This window comes from Acomys russatus, chromosome 1 (genome assembly GCF_903995435.1).
Source record: "Acomys russatus chromosome 1, mAcoRus1.1, whole genome shotgun sequence".
In the NCBI taxonomy this organism is placed as follows: domain Eukaryota; kingdom Metazoa; phylum Chordata; class Mammalia; order Rodentia; family Muridae; genus Acomys; species Acomys russatus.
Window position 1 is genome coordinate 56,621,807 of NC_067137.1, and position 17,358 is coordinate 56,639,164.

General features: G+C 41.0%; 2 protein-coding genes across 2 annotated transcripts; one reads left to right on the forward strand and one right to left on the reverse strand.

The window, feature by feature from the left end:
• Positions 1-1,386: 1,386 nt before the first annotated feature.
• On the reverse strand, positions 1,387-5,400 carry Dnajb9 (DnaJ heat shock protein family (Hsp40) member B9). The gene is made up of 3 exons (XM_051145204.1): positions 5,266-5,400; positions 3,205-3,431; positions 1,387-2,280 (listed from the first exon to the last, which is right to left on the reverse strand). Exons 2-3 carry the CDS (start codon positions 3,419-3,421, stop codon positions 1,829-1,831), a joined length of 669 nt encoding a protein of 222 aa, XP_051001161.1. The 5' UTR covers positions 3,422-3,431; positions 5,266-5,400; the 3' UTR covers positions 1,387-1,828.
• Positions 5,401-5,546: 146 nt separating this feature from the next.
• On the forward strand, positions 5,547-16,691 carry Thap5 (THAP domain containing 5). The gene is given in 9 exon segments (XM_051143342.1): positions 5,547-5,658; positions 12,730-12,908; positions 14,787-14,801; positions 14,803-14,885; positions 15,066-15,299; positions 15,562-15,597; positions 15,599-15,627; positions 15,799-15,986; positions 16,328-16,691. Coding segments are annotated over 9 exon segments (1,077 nt in total). The 3' UTR covers positions 16,529-16,691.
• The last annotated feature ends 667 nt before the right edge of the window (positions 16,692-17,358 follow it).

The window sequence follows — 17,358 nt, forward strand, 5'->3', positions numbered from 1 at the left end:
AATTATAGTTAATAAAACCTTCAAGCTGAGAGTATTCACTCAGCAGGGGATCAGGACAGATGCTGGGACTCTGGGTGAGAGTGGTATGGAAGAATGGGGGAACAGAAGGGCACAGAGGGTACAGGAGCACCAAAAGACCATTAAGGCTGGTGGATCTAGACCCAGGGGGGCCAGTACAAACTTATCAACCAAGGACAATGCATGAAGCCAACCTAGACCCCCGTTCAGATCTAGCCAATGGACAGCTCATTCTCCACAGTTATGGGGAGAGCGGGGACTGCCTGACATGAACTCTGGTGCCCCCAATTTCCCCTTGGTGAGGAGACCCTGCTGCAGAGGAAGAGGAAGCAGGCTATCTGGATGAGACCTGACAGGCTGCAGTCACAGGGTAGAGGAGATCCCCTTCCGTCAGGTGTAGGGAAAGGGTAGGAATGCGAAGATACAAGTGAGGGGATATCAGGATGTAATCTGAGTAAATAATTTTTTTAAAACTTTCAAGGCACTGAAATATGAGATGGTAACACAACAGAAGCTACAAAATGGCAATATATTGTCACTTTGGGGATTTCAGGTTAGACAAAACTTCATAAAAAGTATGGCCTATGGTTCAATAACATGCTTCATTCTATACATACTGTACACCCTAGAATTGCATAATAAAATAACAAAAATCAGGTTGTAAATATTTATTTCTCTCACTCACACACAGTATTGCATGAGACATTACCAGTTTTCATATGCATCCATAGGATTAATACTCATATGGAGTATAACATGGAAAAGTGCAGAACTAAAGACAATTCTAACAAAAAAAAGCTCACAATTTTTAAGATTTAAAAATATTGCACATAGTAAGGTTGCACAGAAATTACTGGCTGCTTTTACAAAAAGAACGAGGTATTAGTCAGTCTCTAGGTAAAGATAAGTGCAAAAGAATAACTACACACACAAACACACACAAACACGAAAACACAAATTCACACCAGGACCTAGAAATCAACAAACAGAAAGATATGCAAAAAGATGTTTAAGTAGCTATGATTTTGATCACACAAAATCATTAGCCCAGTACTAAACAATTTCTTGGCAATATTTCATACATTTTAAACTTTTTTCAGCTTAACTACGTGCACTACAATCACTCCGGTTACACCAATTCTACTGTAGAAGAGGCATCTTTCTGTGATAAATATCAAACCATCAATTTCTAAAGCTTCAGAGGCAAATAGCCATAACAAATCTCCTTCACTGAATGACTCAGTTTCATAGACATTTAGTAACCCAAGTCACAGGCGCTGCTACAAGGCATGCGGTGGTTTAAAATGGCAGAGGTTTCACTGTAATTATTCAAGTTCACACAATTTAAATCTATAGTAACTTTTTTTGGGGGGTTTGAGACAGGGTCTTTCTGTGTAGCTGTCCTGGACTCACTTTGTAGACCAGGCTGGCCTTGAACTCACAGCGATCCACCTGCCTCTGCATCCCAAGTGCTAGGATAAAGCTTAATGTTTAAGTATGTATCAGGCAAACTGAGCTTTGTTTAGAAATTTTGTTGTTGGCCAAATTAGTGGCAAAAACAGTTAAAGGAGAAAAAAAGATCTTGCAAATACTCTTTTAAAATCTTTCCTAATCAGGAAAATTAAGAGTTGTCTACTAGTGAATGTGCTGGAATTTGTCAAAAAAAAATCTAATATACAGAATACCTATAACTGCTTAACATAAGTAAAATCATGCATTTGTCAAAATAGTTCACAGAAAACTGTTTTTCATCAGACATAGTGAGGAGAATAAACTAGGTGGGCTTAGTGAAAACAGAAAAAAGAACCAACTACTGTCCTGAACAATCAGTATATGTAGTAACCATATTTCCTCTTCGTTGAGTGACAGTCCTGCAGTGCTTGCTAGATCCATGAAATCTATTTTCAGTCTGTACGGTGTGTCGATTGTTGGTATCAAAGCCACTAAAAGAAAACATTTTCTCCATGTCTTCAAACATATCATCAAACAATCCACCTCCAAAAGAAAATTCCTGGAAATGATGCCTTTGTCTACTGGAACCATCCTGATGTGTCTGGAAATGATTTTCAAAATGCTTCTTAGACCTAGTGTTTTGCTTCTGACCAAAAAAATTAAAGTCTTTAAATAAGTCATCAAAATTGAAGTTAAATGACTGTTCAAAAGGACTTCCATTGCCTCTCTGTCCTCTGCCATCAGTAAAAGCACTGTGTCCAATTGTATCATACTCTTTCCGCCTATTAGCATCTGAGAGTGTTTCATATGCTGAAAAAGAAAAAAACCAACAGAACATAAACTTTCCCAAATTATGTATATGCAAACTTCAAATACTCGATTTCAACTTTATTTCATATCACAAATTACAAATAATAATAATAAAGCTACAATGTAAGTTGTAAAAACAAACAGGAATTTTGTTCTATCAACTGTTATATATCAGTAACTAAAGGAATGACCATTCTAGTAATCATTTCTTCAATTAATATGCTGCATTTGTTAAATAAATTCTACCATTGCCACAGATAACCATGTAAGGAAAATCAGTATGCTCATCTTCATATCATTTGTACTCAAGAATTAAATAACCAAATGTATCCACCTAAGAGATAATCAGATTTTCACTTTTCATACGAGTAAATATGTAATTGCAACTCCCTAGTTAGGCCTGCTCACCATTAACTCCTTAAGTAATTCCATGACATAAAGTTATTTACGCACTAGTATTATGTCAAAATGTGCTTCAGCTTGGTTTGATTTGTATTTGAAAAAACCTTTAATCTGTTTTGTTTATATTAAGTCAATATTTAGTAAAATACTTTTTTGGGTGGTGGGGTTGGAGATTTTTTTTTTTTTTTTTAAACAGGGTTTCTATGTGTAGCCTTGGCTGTCCTGGACTCACTTTAAATAAGTTTCTTAAACTAGTTGCTAATTTTGGCTTTCTAATTCTCCTTTTTACACAGTGATCTCATAAATGAAAAAGAAAAATGGTATATTGCCAATATTTTTAGAACTACAAACCAATAAAACGATCTACTACAATTCATTTACTTACTGGAACCAGGTATCTATTCTAACAACCTAAATCAAGCTCTCCCATCTCCATAATATCCTTAAGAGCAACAAAATTCTCAGTTATCACTCTCCTTACTGTAAATACCCATGAGAACTCAGGAATAATCATTTACTTACCTTCTGCAATCTCTCTGAATTTTGCTTCAGCATCAGGGCTCTTATTTTTGTCTGGGTGATACTTCATGGCTAACTTGTGAAAAGCCTTTTTGATTTGTCGCTCTGAGGCAGATTTTGGCACACCCAATATATCATAGTAGCTTTTTGAGGCCAGGATTAATTCTGTTATCATTAAAATGCAGATTGCAAAGACAAAAACTGACTGGGGAGTAGCCATTTCTAATATCCTAAGAAAGAAAGAAAAATAGATATTTTTAACTCCAAGAAACGAATCCTAACACTTTAAAAAAGCAAAACCTTTGAGACAGCGGCATCAAGATGTTACGCACACAGTATCATATAATCATGCTATTATACTGTCAGTATTTCTAATATTAAAGTCTATTAGCAAGTCTTTTTTGTTCATCTGCTAAAAAGAAAGCTAAATTGATAGTTTCTTAAGAAGGCAAGAATTCCGGGCGTGGTGGCACACACCTTTAATCCCAGCACTTGGAAGACAGAGGCAGGCGGATCTCTGAGTTCAGAGGTCAGCCTGGATTTCCAGGACAGCCAGAGCTGCTGAAAAACCAATGGGAGGGGGAAAAAAGGTGGAAAATATTCACTCGCACTTTAAAAAGCCAGGAGCGGTGGTACACGCCTTTAATCCCAGCACTCGGGGCCAAAGCTAACAAAGAGAAATCCTGTCTCAAAAAAACAAAAACAAGGCAAGAAATCTACTATTGATATTGGTAACAGAACTTTTGTTTGGGTTACGATAAAGGCATTGTGCTGTCTTCATGACATCTTGCTTAAGAATAAGAAGTACTGGAGAAAAATATTTTTTCAATTGAAAAAAATCCTCTTTTCTGTGTTTGGCTAGAAAATTAGCATAAAGGTAAAAGTGGAGAAGGGAAGATTTTTCTCAAATTGGTTAAATCTATTTGCTCATAAAGGAGTTAAAACGTTTATCTGTAGACTGCCAAATACTTCAGAAATATCGGTAGATACCTTCTGCTTAAAGCTCCAAATTAATAAAACTGAAGACTTCTATGAAGACTGGGCTACCAGGGAAGAGTTTGTACTTTGGATGAGTTAGGTTATTAGATTTTTCAAATTTCTCGGCGAGTAAATTGTTTTTCTTTAAAGCAAAGTTTTACCTAAGGATTGATAATACATAATGACTGGAGATTAAGTTTACCTCTTTGGTTTGCTTTTTTGACTGATGTACCACAGAAGTCCTTAATAACCTATGATGACATAACAAGGCTGACGAAAAAGACACTATGGTTTGTGGAAACTGCCAGCCATCCTCTCCTGTGGCCTATTCTGAGCTTAATTAGCAGGTAGATTACTTTTTTTTCCCTGGGAGTTAGTCATAGTCACGAGTACGAACGATAAAGTACAACCTCTTGAAGTAAAGAACTCAAGCAGAAGCCGGGCGTAGAGTGGCCCACGCCTTGCTGCGGCAGGAGGATCACTTTTGAGTTCAACGCCAGCCTGGTCTATATAAGGGGCAGCCAGGACTAGGCTGACTATAACATTAAAGATAAAAAATAAATTAAACGAAAGCAGAGCTTGTCCGTGGGACGCCTGAGACGTCAGTTGTCGGCAGTTAAAGGACGCGTCTACATCTGACCTCCAGGCGCCTCGGTTGAAGGAAGAAACGAGATTCCAGCGCCTCAAGCAGACGATGGAGATGTTTTTAAGTGGCCTAGTTTCCCCGTCAAACCCACTCTGGTCAAACAATGGGAGCGCGCTCCCGGACCCCGGCGCCCAGGCCCCGCTCCCCTCGGGAGCGCCGGCTCCGTGTTCTGCCCGACCGGCGGGGCTCCGCAACACGCCGACCTGGCCTCGGGGAGGCTGACCCCAAGCCCACCGCAAGCACAAGCCGTGACGCAGCCATCTCGGGGTACATCCTGAACGACCGAGGGACGCCAAGGCCAAAAGCCGGAACCCGACGCCACACACCACACTCCGGCTCCACCCGGCCCGGTGCTTACCCGTGTGTCCCGCAGCAGCTCCTCACCCCGGCAAGCCCGGCTCCCGGCTCCTTCACCCCGGCCGCTCACGCTCCGACCTCGCCTCCAGCGGCCGACCAACCTCCGCGCTGCTCGGCCTGCTCCCTACTGGCGGGAGTCTGCGGCTGGCGCCACCGCCTCTAGAGACGACCTACACGAAACGTTTCCCCATTGGCTCCCGCCGGCCCACCTGACTTTGGCGCCCTACGCGCACGTGGAAAACTGTTGTTGCCGTTTGGGCTTGACGTCACTTCCGGTACCAGCCTCCAGGAGGCGGTGCTAAGGCCTGAAGAAACGGAAGTGAATCTACGAGCCTTAGTCTTTCCCCGGAGCGGATCGCCGCGCATGCGCGCTTGGAGCCTGCGGCCCCGCCTTAAAGGGGCGTTCTCTCCCGCGCCCCTCTTAGACCGGATGACCCGCTACTGCGCGTTAAAGACCGGAAGCTCAGCTTTTATTCGTAAGTAGTTAGGTGACCTGGAAACTCAGCCTCACCCTTTAGGCGGTGGCTCGGTGAATGGCCTTTGGAGCCGAGGCCCGGCTCTGTCATCTTAGTCCTCAGTTCCCCTAAAGAGACTTGAACTCACTGTATTTGATGCCGCTTTGCGGTCGACGCGGGCCCGTGTAGGTTAAAGCAGTAGTTGGTATGGCGCTGGGGAGGTGATGAGGGGGAAAGTGGTTCCAGCACTTTGCCTGCCTCAGCTCACCTCATTTCCACATTAGCTACCTTTCAAGTACATCCGAGCCTTTAAGTGGGACAGTGAAGTTCCTATGAGTTGGGTCACGCAGATAGTGAGCACGCAGCCTTCTGTTTCTCCTGCGAGAACTTAGGACAAAACTATAAGCAACCTTGAAAACTGCCTGACTGGAATAATAAAGTGTTTTATTTAACGGTATATATATTCTTCAGTTAGTGAAGAGAGCGTGACAGATGTTTATTCTGAATGATGTCACGATATATTTCAGAAACAAACCGAGGCTCGTGTGTCAGATTGCAAAGCCAGATTTGCTGAGTTCAAACCCTCGTTCCCTTGCATGGTGACTGAAAGACCTTTTGCAAAGTAAAAATACTTTTAAGCTCTCAGCGCCTCCAATTTCTCTTCCCTATGGGTAGACAAAGCTGTAGAATATATATATATAAAACTTTTATGTGAAAATCAGTGTAGTTAAAACATTCTATTTCTGCCAGGCATGGTGGCGCACGCCTTTAATCCCAGCACTTGGGAGGCAGAGACAGGCAGGATCTCGTAGTTCAAGGCCAACCTGCTGTACAGTGTGATTCCAGGATAGCCAAAGGTACGCAGAGAAAGCCTGTCTCAAAAAATAAAACAAAATTCTATTTTCTTTTCTTTCCTCTTTTATTTAAACATAATTCTAGGGGCTGAAGAGATGGTTCAGAGGTTAAGAGCACTGACTGTTCTTTCAGAGGACCTGATTTCAATTCCCAGAAACCACGTGGTGGCTCACAACCATCTGTAATGTGATTTAATGTCGTCTTCTGGCCTGCTGGGGGTGGCAGCGCTCGCCTTTAATCCCAGCACTTGGGAGGCAGACGCAAGCGGATCTCTGTGAGTTCAAGGCCAGCCTGCTGTACAAAGTGAGTCCAGGACAGTCAGGGCACTGTGTAACAGAGAAACCCTGTCTCGAAAAACAAATAAATAAATAAATAATTCTAGATAGAGCTAACTTGATATTTTTCAGTTACTTCAAACTTTAATTTGCAAATATTGCCCTGGTGCTGTTATTCAATAATGGCTCAAATGGGAAAAAATTATAAACCCAAGTAGTTCCTGGGACTTGGCATTATTTTCATGGTTGGTTTCTTTGAATTCCTTCCACATAATGCAAAATGATATGAAAGTTTTAATTCCCGGTTAGTTAAAAGGCAAATGTCCTAATAGTGATGGCTCTGAGATTTGGAGTAAGATTTTCCAGATTTCTTTGGTCAGCATGGAGGGCATAATTTCAGAATTAAAATTTTTCTACAGTCAATTGATAAGAACCTAGTATTTCATTTGTATGCAGTGAGTGTTCAGCTTGTACTTAGGGCGGGGCATGGTGCTGCACATTTCTAATCAACACTCAGGATGCTGAAGCAAGACAGTCGGGAGCTCAGTGCCACATTGGGCAACATGTCAGCAAAACGAAAAACGAAATAGGGTGGCTATCTTACAAACTCACAGAAATTACAGAAGATAATGAAACAAAAATTTAAAAATTAGTCATTATAAGAAATTATTCAGGAAACAGTGTAGAACATTTCTTAAAGAGAATATATCTTAATTAGGGTTTCTATGGCTGCAACAAAACACCATGACCAAAAAGCAAGTAGAAAGAAAAGGTCTTACTCTCCTTAGACTCCCACATCCCTGTTCATCGTGGAAGAAATCAGCATAGGAACTTAAGCAGGGCAGGAACTTCGAGGCAGAAGCTGACTGAGGTTGCTGCTTACTGGCTTGTTTTTCCTAGCTTGCTCAGCCTGCACAGGGTTTCTCTGTGTAATAGCCTTGGCTGTCCTGGACTCTCTTTGTAGATCAAACTGGCCTCTGCCTCCCCAGTGCTGGAATTAAAGGCCTACCCCACCCCCACTATGCCCAGCTTCAGCCTGCCATCTTATAGAACCTGGGACCTTAAGCCCAAGGATGGCATCACCCACAATGGGATGGGCCTTCCCCCTATTAACCTAACTGAGAAAATACCTTAGAGCTGGATCTCAACTGAGGCTCCTTCTTCTCTAAAGACTCTAGTTTGTGTCAAGTTCACACAAAACCAACCAGTATAACTGACCTCTTGTCAACTTGACACACAAAGACATCACTATTAAGCCACAACCCTTCCTTTCTTATTAAGCCCAAAAAATCTCACATTAGAAACGTGGTGCACGCCTTTAATCCCAGCACTCAGGAGGCAGAGGCAGGGGGATTGCTGTTGAGTTCGAGGCCAGACTGATCTACAAAGTGAGTCTAGGACAGCCAAGGCTACACAGAGAAACCGTGTCTCGGAAAAAAAAAAAAAAACATAAATAACTTTAAAGCCCCATGGTATTTACAAATTCAAACATTAAAATTTCAGTCCTCTTTAAATGTCCAATCTCTTCAAATTCAAAGTCTCTTACCTATGGGCTCCAGTTTAAAAAAAAAAAATACTTTTATTACTTCAAGAGGGAAAAATCAGGATACAGTCAAACCAAAATCAAATTACAACCATTCAATATCTGGAATCTACTCAGGATCTTCTGGGCTCCTCCAAAGGGATTCCGTCACTTCTTCAGCTCTGCCCTGTGTAGCACACAGCTTGTCTTCTAGGCTCCAGCCAACTCTACTCCGCTGCTGCTGCTGCTGCTGCTGCTGCTGCTGCTGCTGCTGCAGCTGCTGCTGGTCATCCCATAGCACTGGAATCTCCCACAAAACACTGGAGTCCTTTGCAGCAACTGGGCTGCACTTCACCAGTTGCCTCATAGACTGTCTCCCTGGTACCAAGCCTTAACTTCTTTGCATGACCCCTTCCATTCTGGGCCTTCAACTGCCTCTAAGGCTGCACCAATGGTCTCTCTTGGTCTCTCACTATACCAAGCCACAGCTGCTCTCATTGACCCCTTCAGGTCGTAAAAACCATTACCACCTGGGTGACTCCTACACATTACCAAGTCTGGCTTCTAGCATGAGGTACAACTTTGGCTAGCTCTGGAATGTAGCTTCTCAGTGCCCTCAGAAAACATGTCCCAGAAGATTTTGCCTTCTGTGAATGGTGATCTCTTCTTTTTTTTTTTTTTTTTTTTTTTTTTTTTTTTTTTTTAATTTAATTTTTTAATTTATGTGTGTTGGTGTGAGGGTGTCAGATCTTGGAGTTACAGACAGTTGTGAGCTGCCATGTGGGTGCTGGGAATTGAACCCGGGTCCTTTGGAAGAGCAGGCAGTGCTCTTAACCACTGAGCCATCTCTCCAGCCCGGTGATCTCTTCTTAATCACCACTAATTTCTTAGCTCTAGCCAACCTGCATCACTTGTATCAGTCACGTAAAGATTTGACTTCAGTAGTTCTGATATCTTATTAATCATGGCAGATTCTTCAGGCACAGCTAACCAGAACCACAGAATCTTCAATCAAAATAGCACACAGCCCTGACAGAGGCTCTAATCTTCCCTCTGAAATTTCACAGGCCATGCCTCCATCTTCTGTAGTGCTCTCAATATTCTTATCTTCCAAGCTCCTATAGAACATCCACTGAGGTCTCGACACTCAATGGCTTTTCTATCCCAAAGTGCTAAAGTCCTTCCACAGTTCTCCCAAAAATATGGTCAAGTCTGTCACAGGAATACCCCACTATGCTGATACCACCTTTTATCTTAGAGTTTTCTATTGCTACAACAAAATTCCATGACCAAAAAGCAAATTGGGAAGAAAGGGTTTTTCTGTTTACACTTCATGTCCCTGTTCATCATTGGACGAGAAGTTAGGAAAGAGACTCAAGTAGGGAGGGACTTGGAGACAGGAGCTTATGCAGAAGCCATGGAGAGTGCTGCTAACTGACTTGCTCCTCCTGGCTTCCTCAGCCTGGTTTTTGTTTGTTTGCTTGTTTTTGGGGTTTTGGGTTTTTTTATAGAACCAAGAACTACTTGCCCATCTATGGCACTATACACAATGACCTGGGAACCCCATTGATTACTAATTGAAAAAAATGCAGCTGAATCTCATGGATGCATTTCCTTAACTGAGGTTCCTTCCTCTCTGATGACTGTAGCTTATGTCAAGTTGACACACAAAACCAGCCAGTACACATGGCTAAGTGGGCCAGATATGTAATGCAATCCAGTTACTAATAAAGATATTTACAAAGCATACTTCTTTTTTCTTTTTTTTTATTAATTTATTCTTGTTACATCTCAATGGTTATCCCCTCCCTTGTATCCTCCCATTCTTCCCTCCCTCCCATTTTCCCCTTACTCCCCTCCCCTATGACTGTGCCTGAGGGGGACTTCCTCCCCCTTTATATGCTCATAGGGTATCAAGTCTCTTCTTGGTAACCTGCTATCCTTCCTCTGAGTGACACCAGGCCTCCCCATCCAGGGGACATGGTCAAATAGGAGGCACCAGAGTACGTGAGAAAGTCATACCCCACTCTCCACTCAACTGTGAAGAATGTCCTGTCCATTGGCTAGATCTGGGTAGGGGTTTGAAGTTTATGGCCTGTATTGTCCTGGGCTGGTGCCATAGTTTGAGCGGGACCCCTGGCCCAAATCTGCCTATCATAATGTTCTTCTTATAGGTGTCTAGGACCCTCTGGATACTTCTACTCTGCTATTCTTCCATGCTTCTCTCATCTAGAGTCCCAATAGGATGTCCTCCCCTCTGTACCAGTTTCCTGGTAAGTGAAGACTTTCATGGGACATGCCCCTTGGGCTAGTATGCAGATATAAGTGAGTATATATCATTTGACTCTTTCTGCTTCTGGGTTAACTCACTGATTATGATCATTTCTAGCTCAATCCATTTATCCACAAATTTTGGGAATTCCTTGTTTTCAATAGCTGAGTAGTATTCCATAGTGTATATGTACCACAGTTTCTTTATCCACTCTTCTACTGAGCGACACTTAGGCTGTTTCCATGTTCTGGCTATTATGAATAAGGCTGCTATGAACATGGTTGAGCAAATTTTCTTGTTGTGTGCTGGAGCATCTTCTGGGTATATTCCAAGGAGTGGAATAGCTGGGTCTTGAGGAAGCCCTATTCCCATTTTTCTGAGATAGCACCAGATAGATTTCCAAAGTGGCTGTACTAGTTTGCATTCCCACCAGCAATGAAGGAGTGTTCCTCTCTCTCTCCACATTCTCGCCAGCATGTGGTGTGGCTCGAATTTTTGATCTTAGCCATTCTGATGGGTGTAAGATGGAATCTCAGAGTTGTTTTGATTTGCATTTCCCTGATGACTAAGGAGGTTGAGCATTTCTTTAAGTGTTTCTCAGCCGTTTGATACTCCTCTGTTGAGAATTCTCTGTTTAGTTCCAAGCCCCATTTCTCAATTGGGTTATTTGGTTTGGTGGTGTTTAATTTCTTGAGTTCTTTATATATTTTGGATATTAGACCTTTGTCAGATGTAGGGTTAGTGAAGATCTTTTCCCAGTCTGTAAGCTGTCACTTACAAAGTATACTTCTAAAGGTTATTTTTATATATCTTTGCATGTAGGTATAGAAAATGATTTGCATGCTGCATACTCCACATTAATTTATAGAAAATGTTGTAAAAGGTATATTCTCATTTATGATGTAATGAAAACTTAAACTTGTCCTTTTTGCCTTACAGTGCCTTAAAGGTTAGGCTTATCATACATAAAACCCATGTTATTTATATGTGCAAGGTTGAAAGATTTTCCAGAGACATTATTGTCAACTATTGTTTAATATACTTACATTTATTAAACTAGTAGGAAATTTTTATGTCAAATTGTGACACTTCCATCAATACACTTTTGCCTGTAAGATACATTTCAATTATTAGAGCCAGCCCTAAATTCAGATTGGCAATACAGGAACAAAATGTCAAGTCTCCTTCCTCAGTCAACCAAGTGCTTCTATTTCAGGATATGTCACCACACCTGGCTGAGGCTGAGCACATAAACATACCCATTTTTTTTCTTGCATCAGAGTTCCTCTTTGAATGTTACAGTTCCTAATCAGTTGGTATCAACATCTATAAATATTTGACTAAATTACATGTAAGTAGAGCTGAGCTAGATTCCAGTAGTAAGGAGGATGGAATTTTTATTTTATTATTATTTTTGTTTTGTTTTGTTTTTTGAGGCAAGGTTTCTCCGTGTAGCCTTAGCTGTTCTAGACTCACTTTGTAGACCAGACTGGCCTTGAACTCACAGCGATCCACCTGCTTCTACCTCTCGAGTGCTGGGATTAAAAGCATGCACCACCACGCCCAGCTTATTTTATTTTCAGGTAAAGCATTTGTTTCAATTGACTTCTCATTTAAATATTAACACAAGCTGGGCATGATAGAACATACCTTTAATCCCAGCACTCAGAATGAGGCAGGGAGATCATGAAATTAAGGCCAGCCTGCTCTATACAGTGATCTTGTCTCAAAAAAAAAAAAAAAAAAAAGGTAAAATAAGCAAAAATGTTAATTTAAGAGCCTAATACTCAATACTGCCTAAAATTACTGACAGCAAACCATTTGACTTATCCTATATAAAATGTATTTGAATGAAAACTTGTAATTTGTGGAGTTACTTGCTACTTCCAGCAAACTACATAATAGTTACATATAACCCATAGAAAGTATAAATAAACATTATGCTTTGTAGCAACACACTGAAGTGCTTATGGAAGGCTTGGCCACTTACCATATCTTGTTTTCTTTTTACAGCACAGATGTCATGACAGTGATAGTTGTAGAGATTCTGTTACTTTGTAGCACTCAATAATAGGTTACTTAGATATTCAAGCTAGGCATTTGGCAGATTTTTAAAGAATACACCGCATTTTCTTTTTCTTTCTTTCTACTTTTTTTTTTAAGTTCAGGTTTTCTCTACATGACAAAGACTTTAAAGAATATTACGTGATTTTCTTGGCTTCCCAGTGAATACCAGTTCCTGTGTAATGACCGTTTTATTCCTGACTCTCTTGACATCAGATGGAGTGTCTGTTATTTAAAGCAAACTGCAATCCCAACAATGTTTTCTTTGCCTCAAGACTGTCAGGTATTGAAATGATGGAGAGCAGGTACTGCTGAGTAGGGTGGCACAGTGCTGGAACAATTCTCTAGGTGCTTGAGTAGAGAAAGAAAGATTACTGTTGAGAAAACAGATGCATGAGGAAAAACAACACTAGTTTGTACCCACCCTGAAAGTATGACAGTTTCTTTAAAGTTTAAACTGTTCTGAAGCCATTTAAGAAACAACAACAAAAAGTAGCCTGTGCATACATATAGTGTGTTGTGATTAATAATTAGATATAAGGTAAGATAAGGTATAAAGTGTAAGGTAGCAGATGCCAGATACTATGTTGTAGAGGAGTTTATTAAATGAGCATGGGAGGAGAAGTAAAAGGGGAAGGGATACCCCAGGGGTGGGGGGGGGGGTAAGAGGGAAAGAGGGTAAAGAGGTAATAGAGAGAAAGTAAGAGGGAGGGGAGAGGTAGGACTGTCCTTTTATATAGCCCCAGGCAGGGCCATACCGCCTCCCAACTCCCATGGCAGGTAAGCAGTTGACATCACAAGTAGGCAGACTGAAAAACTCTTAACATTCCTATCTTTTCCTATAATTAAAAAAATGAGGAACATTGGATTGTTTTTATCTAAGGTAAGTTAAAGTATACAAATGTAGGTTCATTGGAAACAGCTTTTGGCTGCCATGTAAGGGGGAAAGAGAGAGAAAAACAGTAGCAAGAAAATGTCCAGATTATATAGTGAAGGGAAAGAAAAGTTTTGCTCTGAAAGTTTAAGGTAGAAGGTAGGCTATGTCAGCCATGTCCTGCAGCAGATAGGGACCAAGGAGTGCTGGGAGAACCTGGAGCTATCTGTCCAGGGCCTGGAGCACACCATTTCAGCCTATTGCAAATGGATAAGGGGCAAAGTAATCGTCTTAACTACTTCCTGCTGACAGTAGGGCAGTGATAGGGGATTTAAAAGGCTGAAATGTTGGCCAGGTTCCAGAATGGGCTGTTGGATTTGCTGTCCAGGTTCTGAGAACATCTGCAGCTGGAAAGGGCAATGCAGGTCTAGCTGGCACAATTTCTGAAGTTGGACAGGAGCACTTATGGGTAGCTGTTTTGACGATGTCCCAGATGTAGGCAGTCTAGCAGGATACTGGAACATATATGTGGGCAGAAGACAAAGTAAGTTAGGGAGAAAATTCCCTTTAGGTCTACATTTGAAACTCTTGGGAGAGCACAGAGAAACGGCAAGAAACAATGTTGACAATGCGTGAAAATTTTGGGAGAGCAAAGAAAAGGTCTGAATATAGAGAATGTCCTTCCATTTTATCGATTTAGTTTTGGATCTGTCCAAGTTTGGTTGCAGAGGCATGTAAGCTTAGAAGCCCTTAATGTAGGCATAGGAATTTGAGATTCTCTAAAAGACATCCCAAAGATATATTAGAAGGAACAGGCATCTGGACGTTTTCCATGGAGAGGTGAGGTCAGTAACCCTATAGGGCTTCCCCCAAAATAGACAGTGACCCAGGAAAAACAGTTACAGAGTGGTCAGTGTCTCTTCAGTCCTGACCAGCAACCTAGAGCACATCTTGATAACGGATTGAGCTGGCGCAGAGACATAGCTACCCAGTGCACTGGGATATGGACAGCAGCTGTGGACAGTGAGGACAGCTGGGGAAGGAAGCTATGCCTGAAAGCTCACCCAATGGGTTATGCTTTACTCACTATAGACATTTGAAAGACCTAAAATGTTTGTCATATATTGAAGAACATACTGCTTTTAATTTTTATTAAAGATGTGTTTAAGTAGCACTTTTTTGCTTGAATAAGTTTGGCCAGTATACTGTTCAAAGTTATAGTTATATAGTGCGAACTCATGCAAATCTTTAAGTATATCTTTTTCAGAATTTAAAAATATTCCCTAGGGAAAAGATACTTCTAAAAAAAAAATCTGACAAGACAAGATTAGGAGATGAGAAAGAAGTATGCCTAAAAGCTAAATCTTAAGAATCATTTGCAGCCAGGTGGTGGTCGTGCATGCCTTTAATCTCAGCACTTGGGAGGCAGAGCCAGGCACATCTCTGTGAGTTCGAGGCCAACCTGGTCTACAAAATGAGTCCAGGACAGCCAAGGCTACACAGAGAAACCCTGTCTTGAAAAACAAAACAAAACAAAAAGAATCATTTACATCAAATGAACCAAAGAAAAACTCAGGTACTCCCTGAACTTGCAGAGTTTCATGACTCATCTGCTCTGGTAAAGGCACCAGCTCCAAGAACAGAAAGTATACAAAATAACATATTACCTCTTAAGCAAGATCCATTAAAAATATCAGTAAGTTAAGATTTAGGTGTGGTTGGGTTTTGTGCATCTTCTGAGAATCTAAATTCTACAACTATGGCTTTGACAGCTTCAAATTCAGAAGACATCATTAATAAGTCATTTTGGGGTTTTTGTTTTTGTTTGGTTTTTCTTTTTAATTTAATTTTATTAATTTATTCATATTACATCTCAATGGTTATCTCATCTCTTGTATTGGTTAGGTTTTTCAAGACAGGGTTTCTCAGTGTAGCCTTGGCTGTCCTGGATGCACTTTGTAAAACCAGGCTGACCTTGAACTCACAGAGATCCACCTGCCTCTGCCTCCGAAGTTCTGGGATTAAAGGTGTGCACCACTAACACCACCTGACCAAATCATTCTTGTAACCCAAACTTTACAACTAATTCATTGGAAACTGTCAGATGAGGAAAGCTCATTCCTCTTCAGCACAGTTTAAAGAATTAAACAGAAGCCAGGTGTGGTGGCTTTTAAAGGCATGCCTTTAATCCCAGCACTCTGGAGGCAGAGGCAGGCAGGTCTCTGAATTCAAGACCAGCCTGGTCTACAAAGTGACTACAGGACAGTCAAGGCTAACACAGAGAGACCCTGTCTGGCAGGCAGGGGGTGGGGGGGTGGAAGGGTAGGAGGGGCATTAAACTTAATTAACAAATCTTTTATTACCATTTTTATATCCATAGAAAATTCTAAACCTACAGTTAATTCTTTTCTACCAGCTCCCAAGGAAAGCATGGATATGGAAGAAACAGACATTGAAGACTCCTTATATAAAGATGTAGACCAAGCCGTACTCAGGAGGCAGAGGCAGAGGCAGGGGATCATTGTGAGTTCAAGGCTAGCCTGGTCTACAAAGTGAGTCCAGGATAGCTAAGGCTACACAGAGAGACCCTGTCTCAGGGGGAAAAAAAGTAGATGTATGTTCTATTAGAGTTAAGAGCACAACATCCTGCTCTGTTCCTTTCTCTCAGAACAACAGAAAATTGGAAAGTCCCCAAGCCTATATCCTAGCTAATCAACATAAACTGCTTTGTCTAGCTATCTAGATACAATACACTTGGAACGATTATGTTTAGCTAGTCAAAATGATGTAATGCTGCTCCACATTACCTGGTTGTTACCTGGCTACAGTGTTTATGTAAAAAGCCTGTCTTAGAAACAGACCATTGTCATAGTCTGGCTCCTGAACCCATGACAGAACGACAAACTCTAAGAAGCTTGAAGTCCATGGGAGGTCTTAGAAGGCAACTACAACAGGAGAACTGGCTGTATGAAGAAAATATCAAGATGATAGAGAACTATTGCATAATGTATGAAGTCCGAATGATATAAAGAAGTTTTTAAAACTATGATTTTTGTGTAAGTTTTTTCCAGCTAAATCAAACCATGTGAAGTGAACTTTGTCCTGTAGATAAAGTTCTTTGAAGCTATGAATGTACTTTATTGTCCTGTTAAAATGCTCATTATAAAAGGGGAAACTAGAAGAGTTGTTTGGCTGAAGAAACAGTTTCACTAGTTGATCAGTTTTCTATTATAGTTAAAATATAAGATTTACTTATAAAATAATAAAAAAATATGCAGTCAAAACTGCCCAGACTACATCAGTCCTATTTATGTTATGGCATATAACTTGAACAAGGTAGAGTCTTGATCCTCAGAGGGCTGGGGATGTAGCTGTGTGGTAAAATACTTGCCTGGTTTGTACAAGGCCTTTGGGGGGCTCAATCCCCAGGACTTGGTGGGGGTGAGGAGGTAAGGGGGTTGGGGGAAGCTCAGTCCCTAATCTGTAAAATATGGGCATTTACTCTTATCATTAGTTGTAGAGGAATTTTAATTCAAAATATGTCTGCTCTGGGAAGAGATCAAATCCTATGTCTATGTGGTCTGGCTGGAATCAGAAACACTGGGTATTGGTGGACATACCTTTAATCCCAGAAGACAGGCAGATCTCTAAATTCAAGGCCAACCTGTATAGAGCAAGTTTCAGGTAAAGAAAAACTTAGGTCCAGGCATAGTGATACACAGCTTTAATCCCAAACAATGAAGATAAAGTTAGTTTGCAGAAGAAAGCACCCATGTTTGAAAATGATGTCTAATTGAGTGGCAAAAAAGTGATGAATCAGAGAAATATTAGAATAGGCTATGCCCACTCTCAAAGGAGA

What these genes read in the sequence shown, in the direction of transcription:
- Dnajb9 (XM_051145204.1), bottom strand. Translation starts at nt 3,421, where the DNA reads ATGGCTACTCCCCAGTCAGTTTTTGTCTTTGCAATCTGCATTTTAATG. An exon ending in ATTCAGAGAGATTGCAGAAG is followed by an intron (nt 2,281 to 3,204) that starts GTAAGTAAATGA and finishes TTTCTTTTTCAG; the next exon opens with CATATGAAACACTCTCAGAT.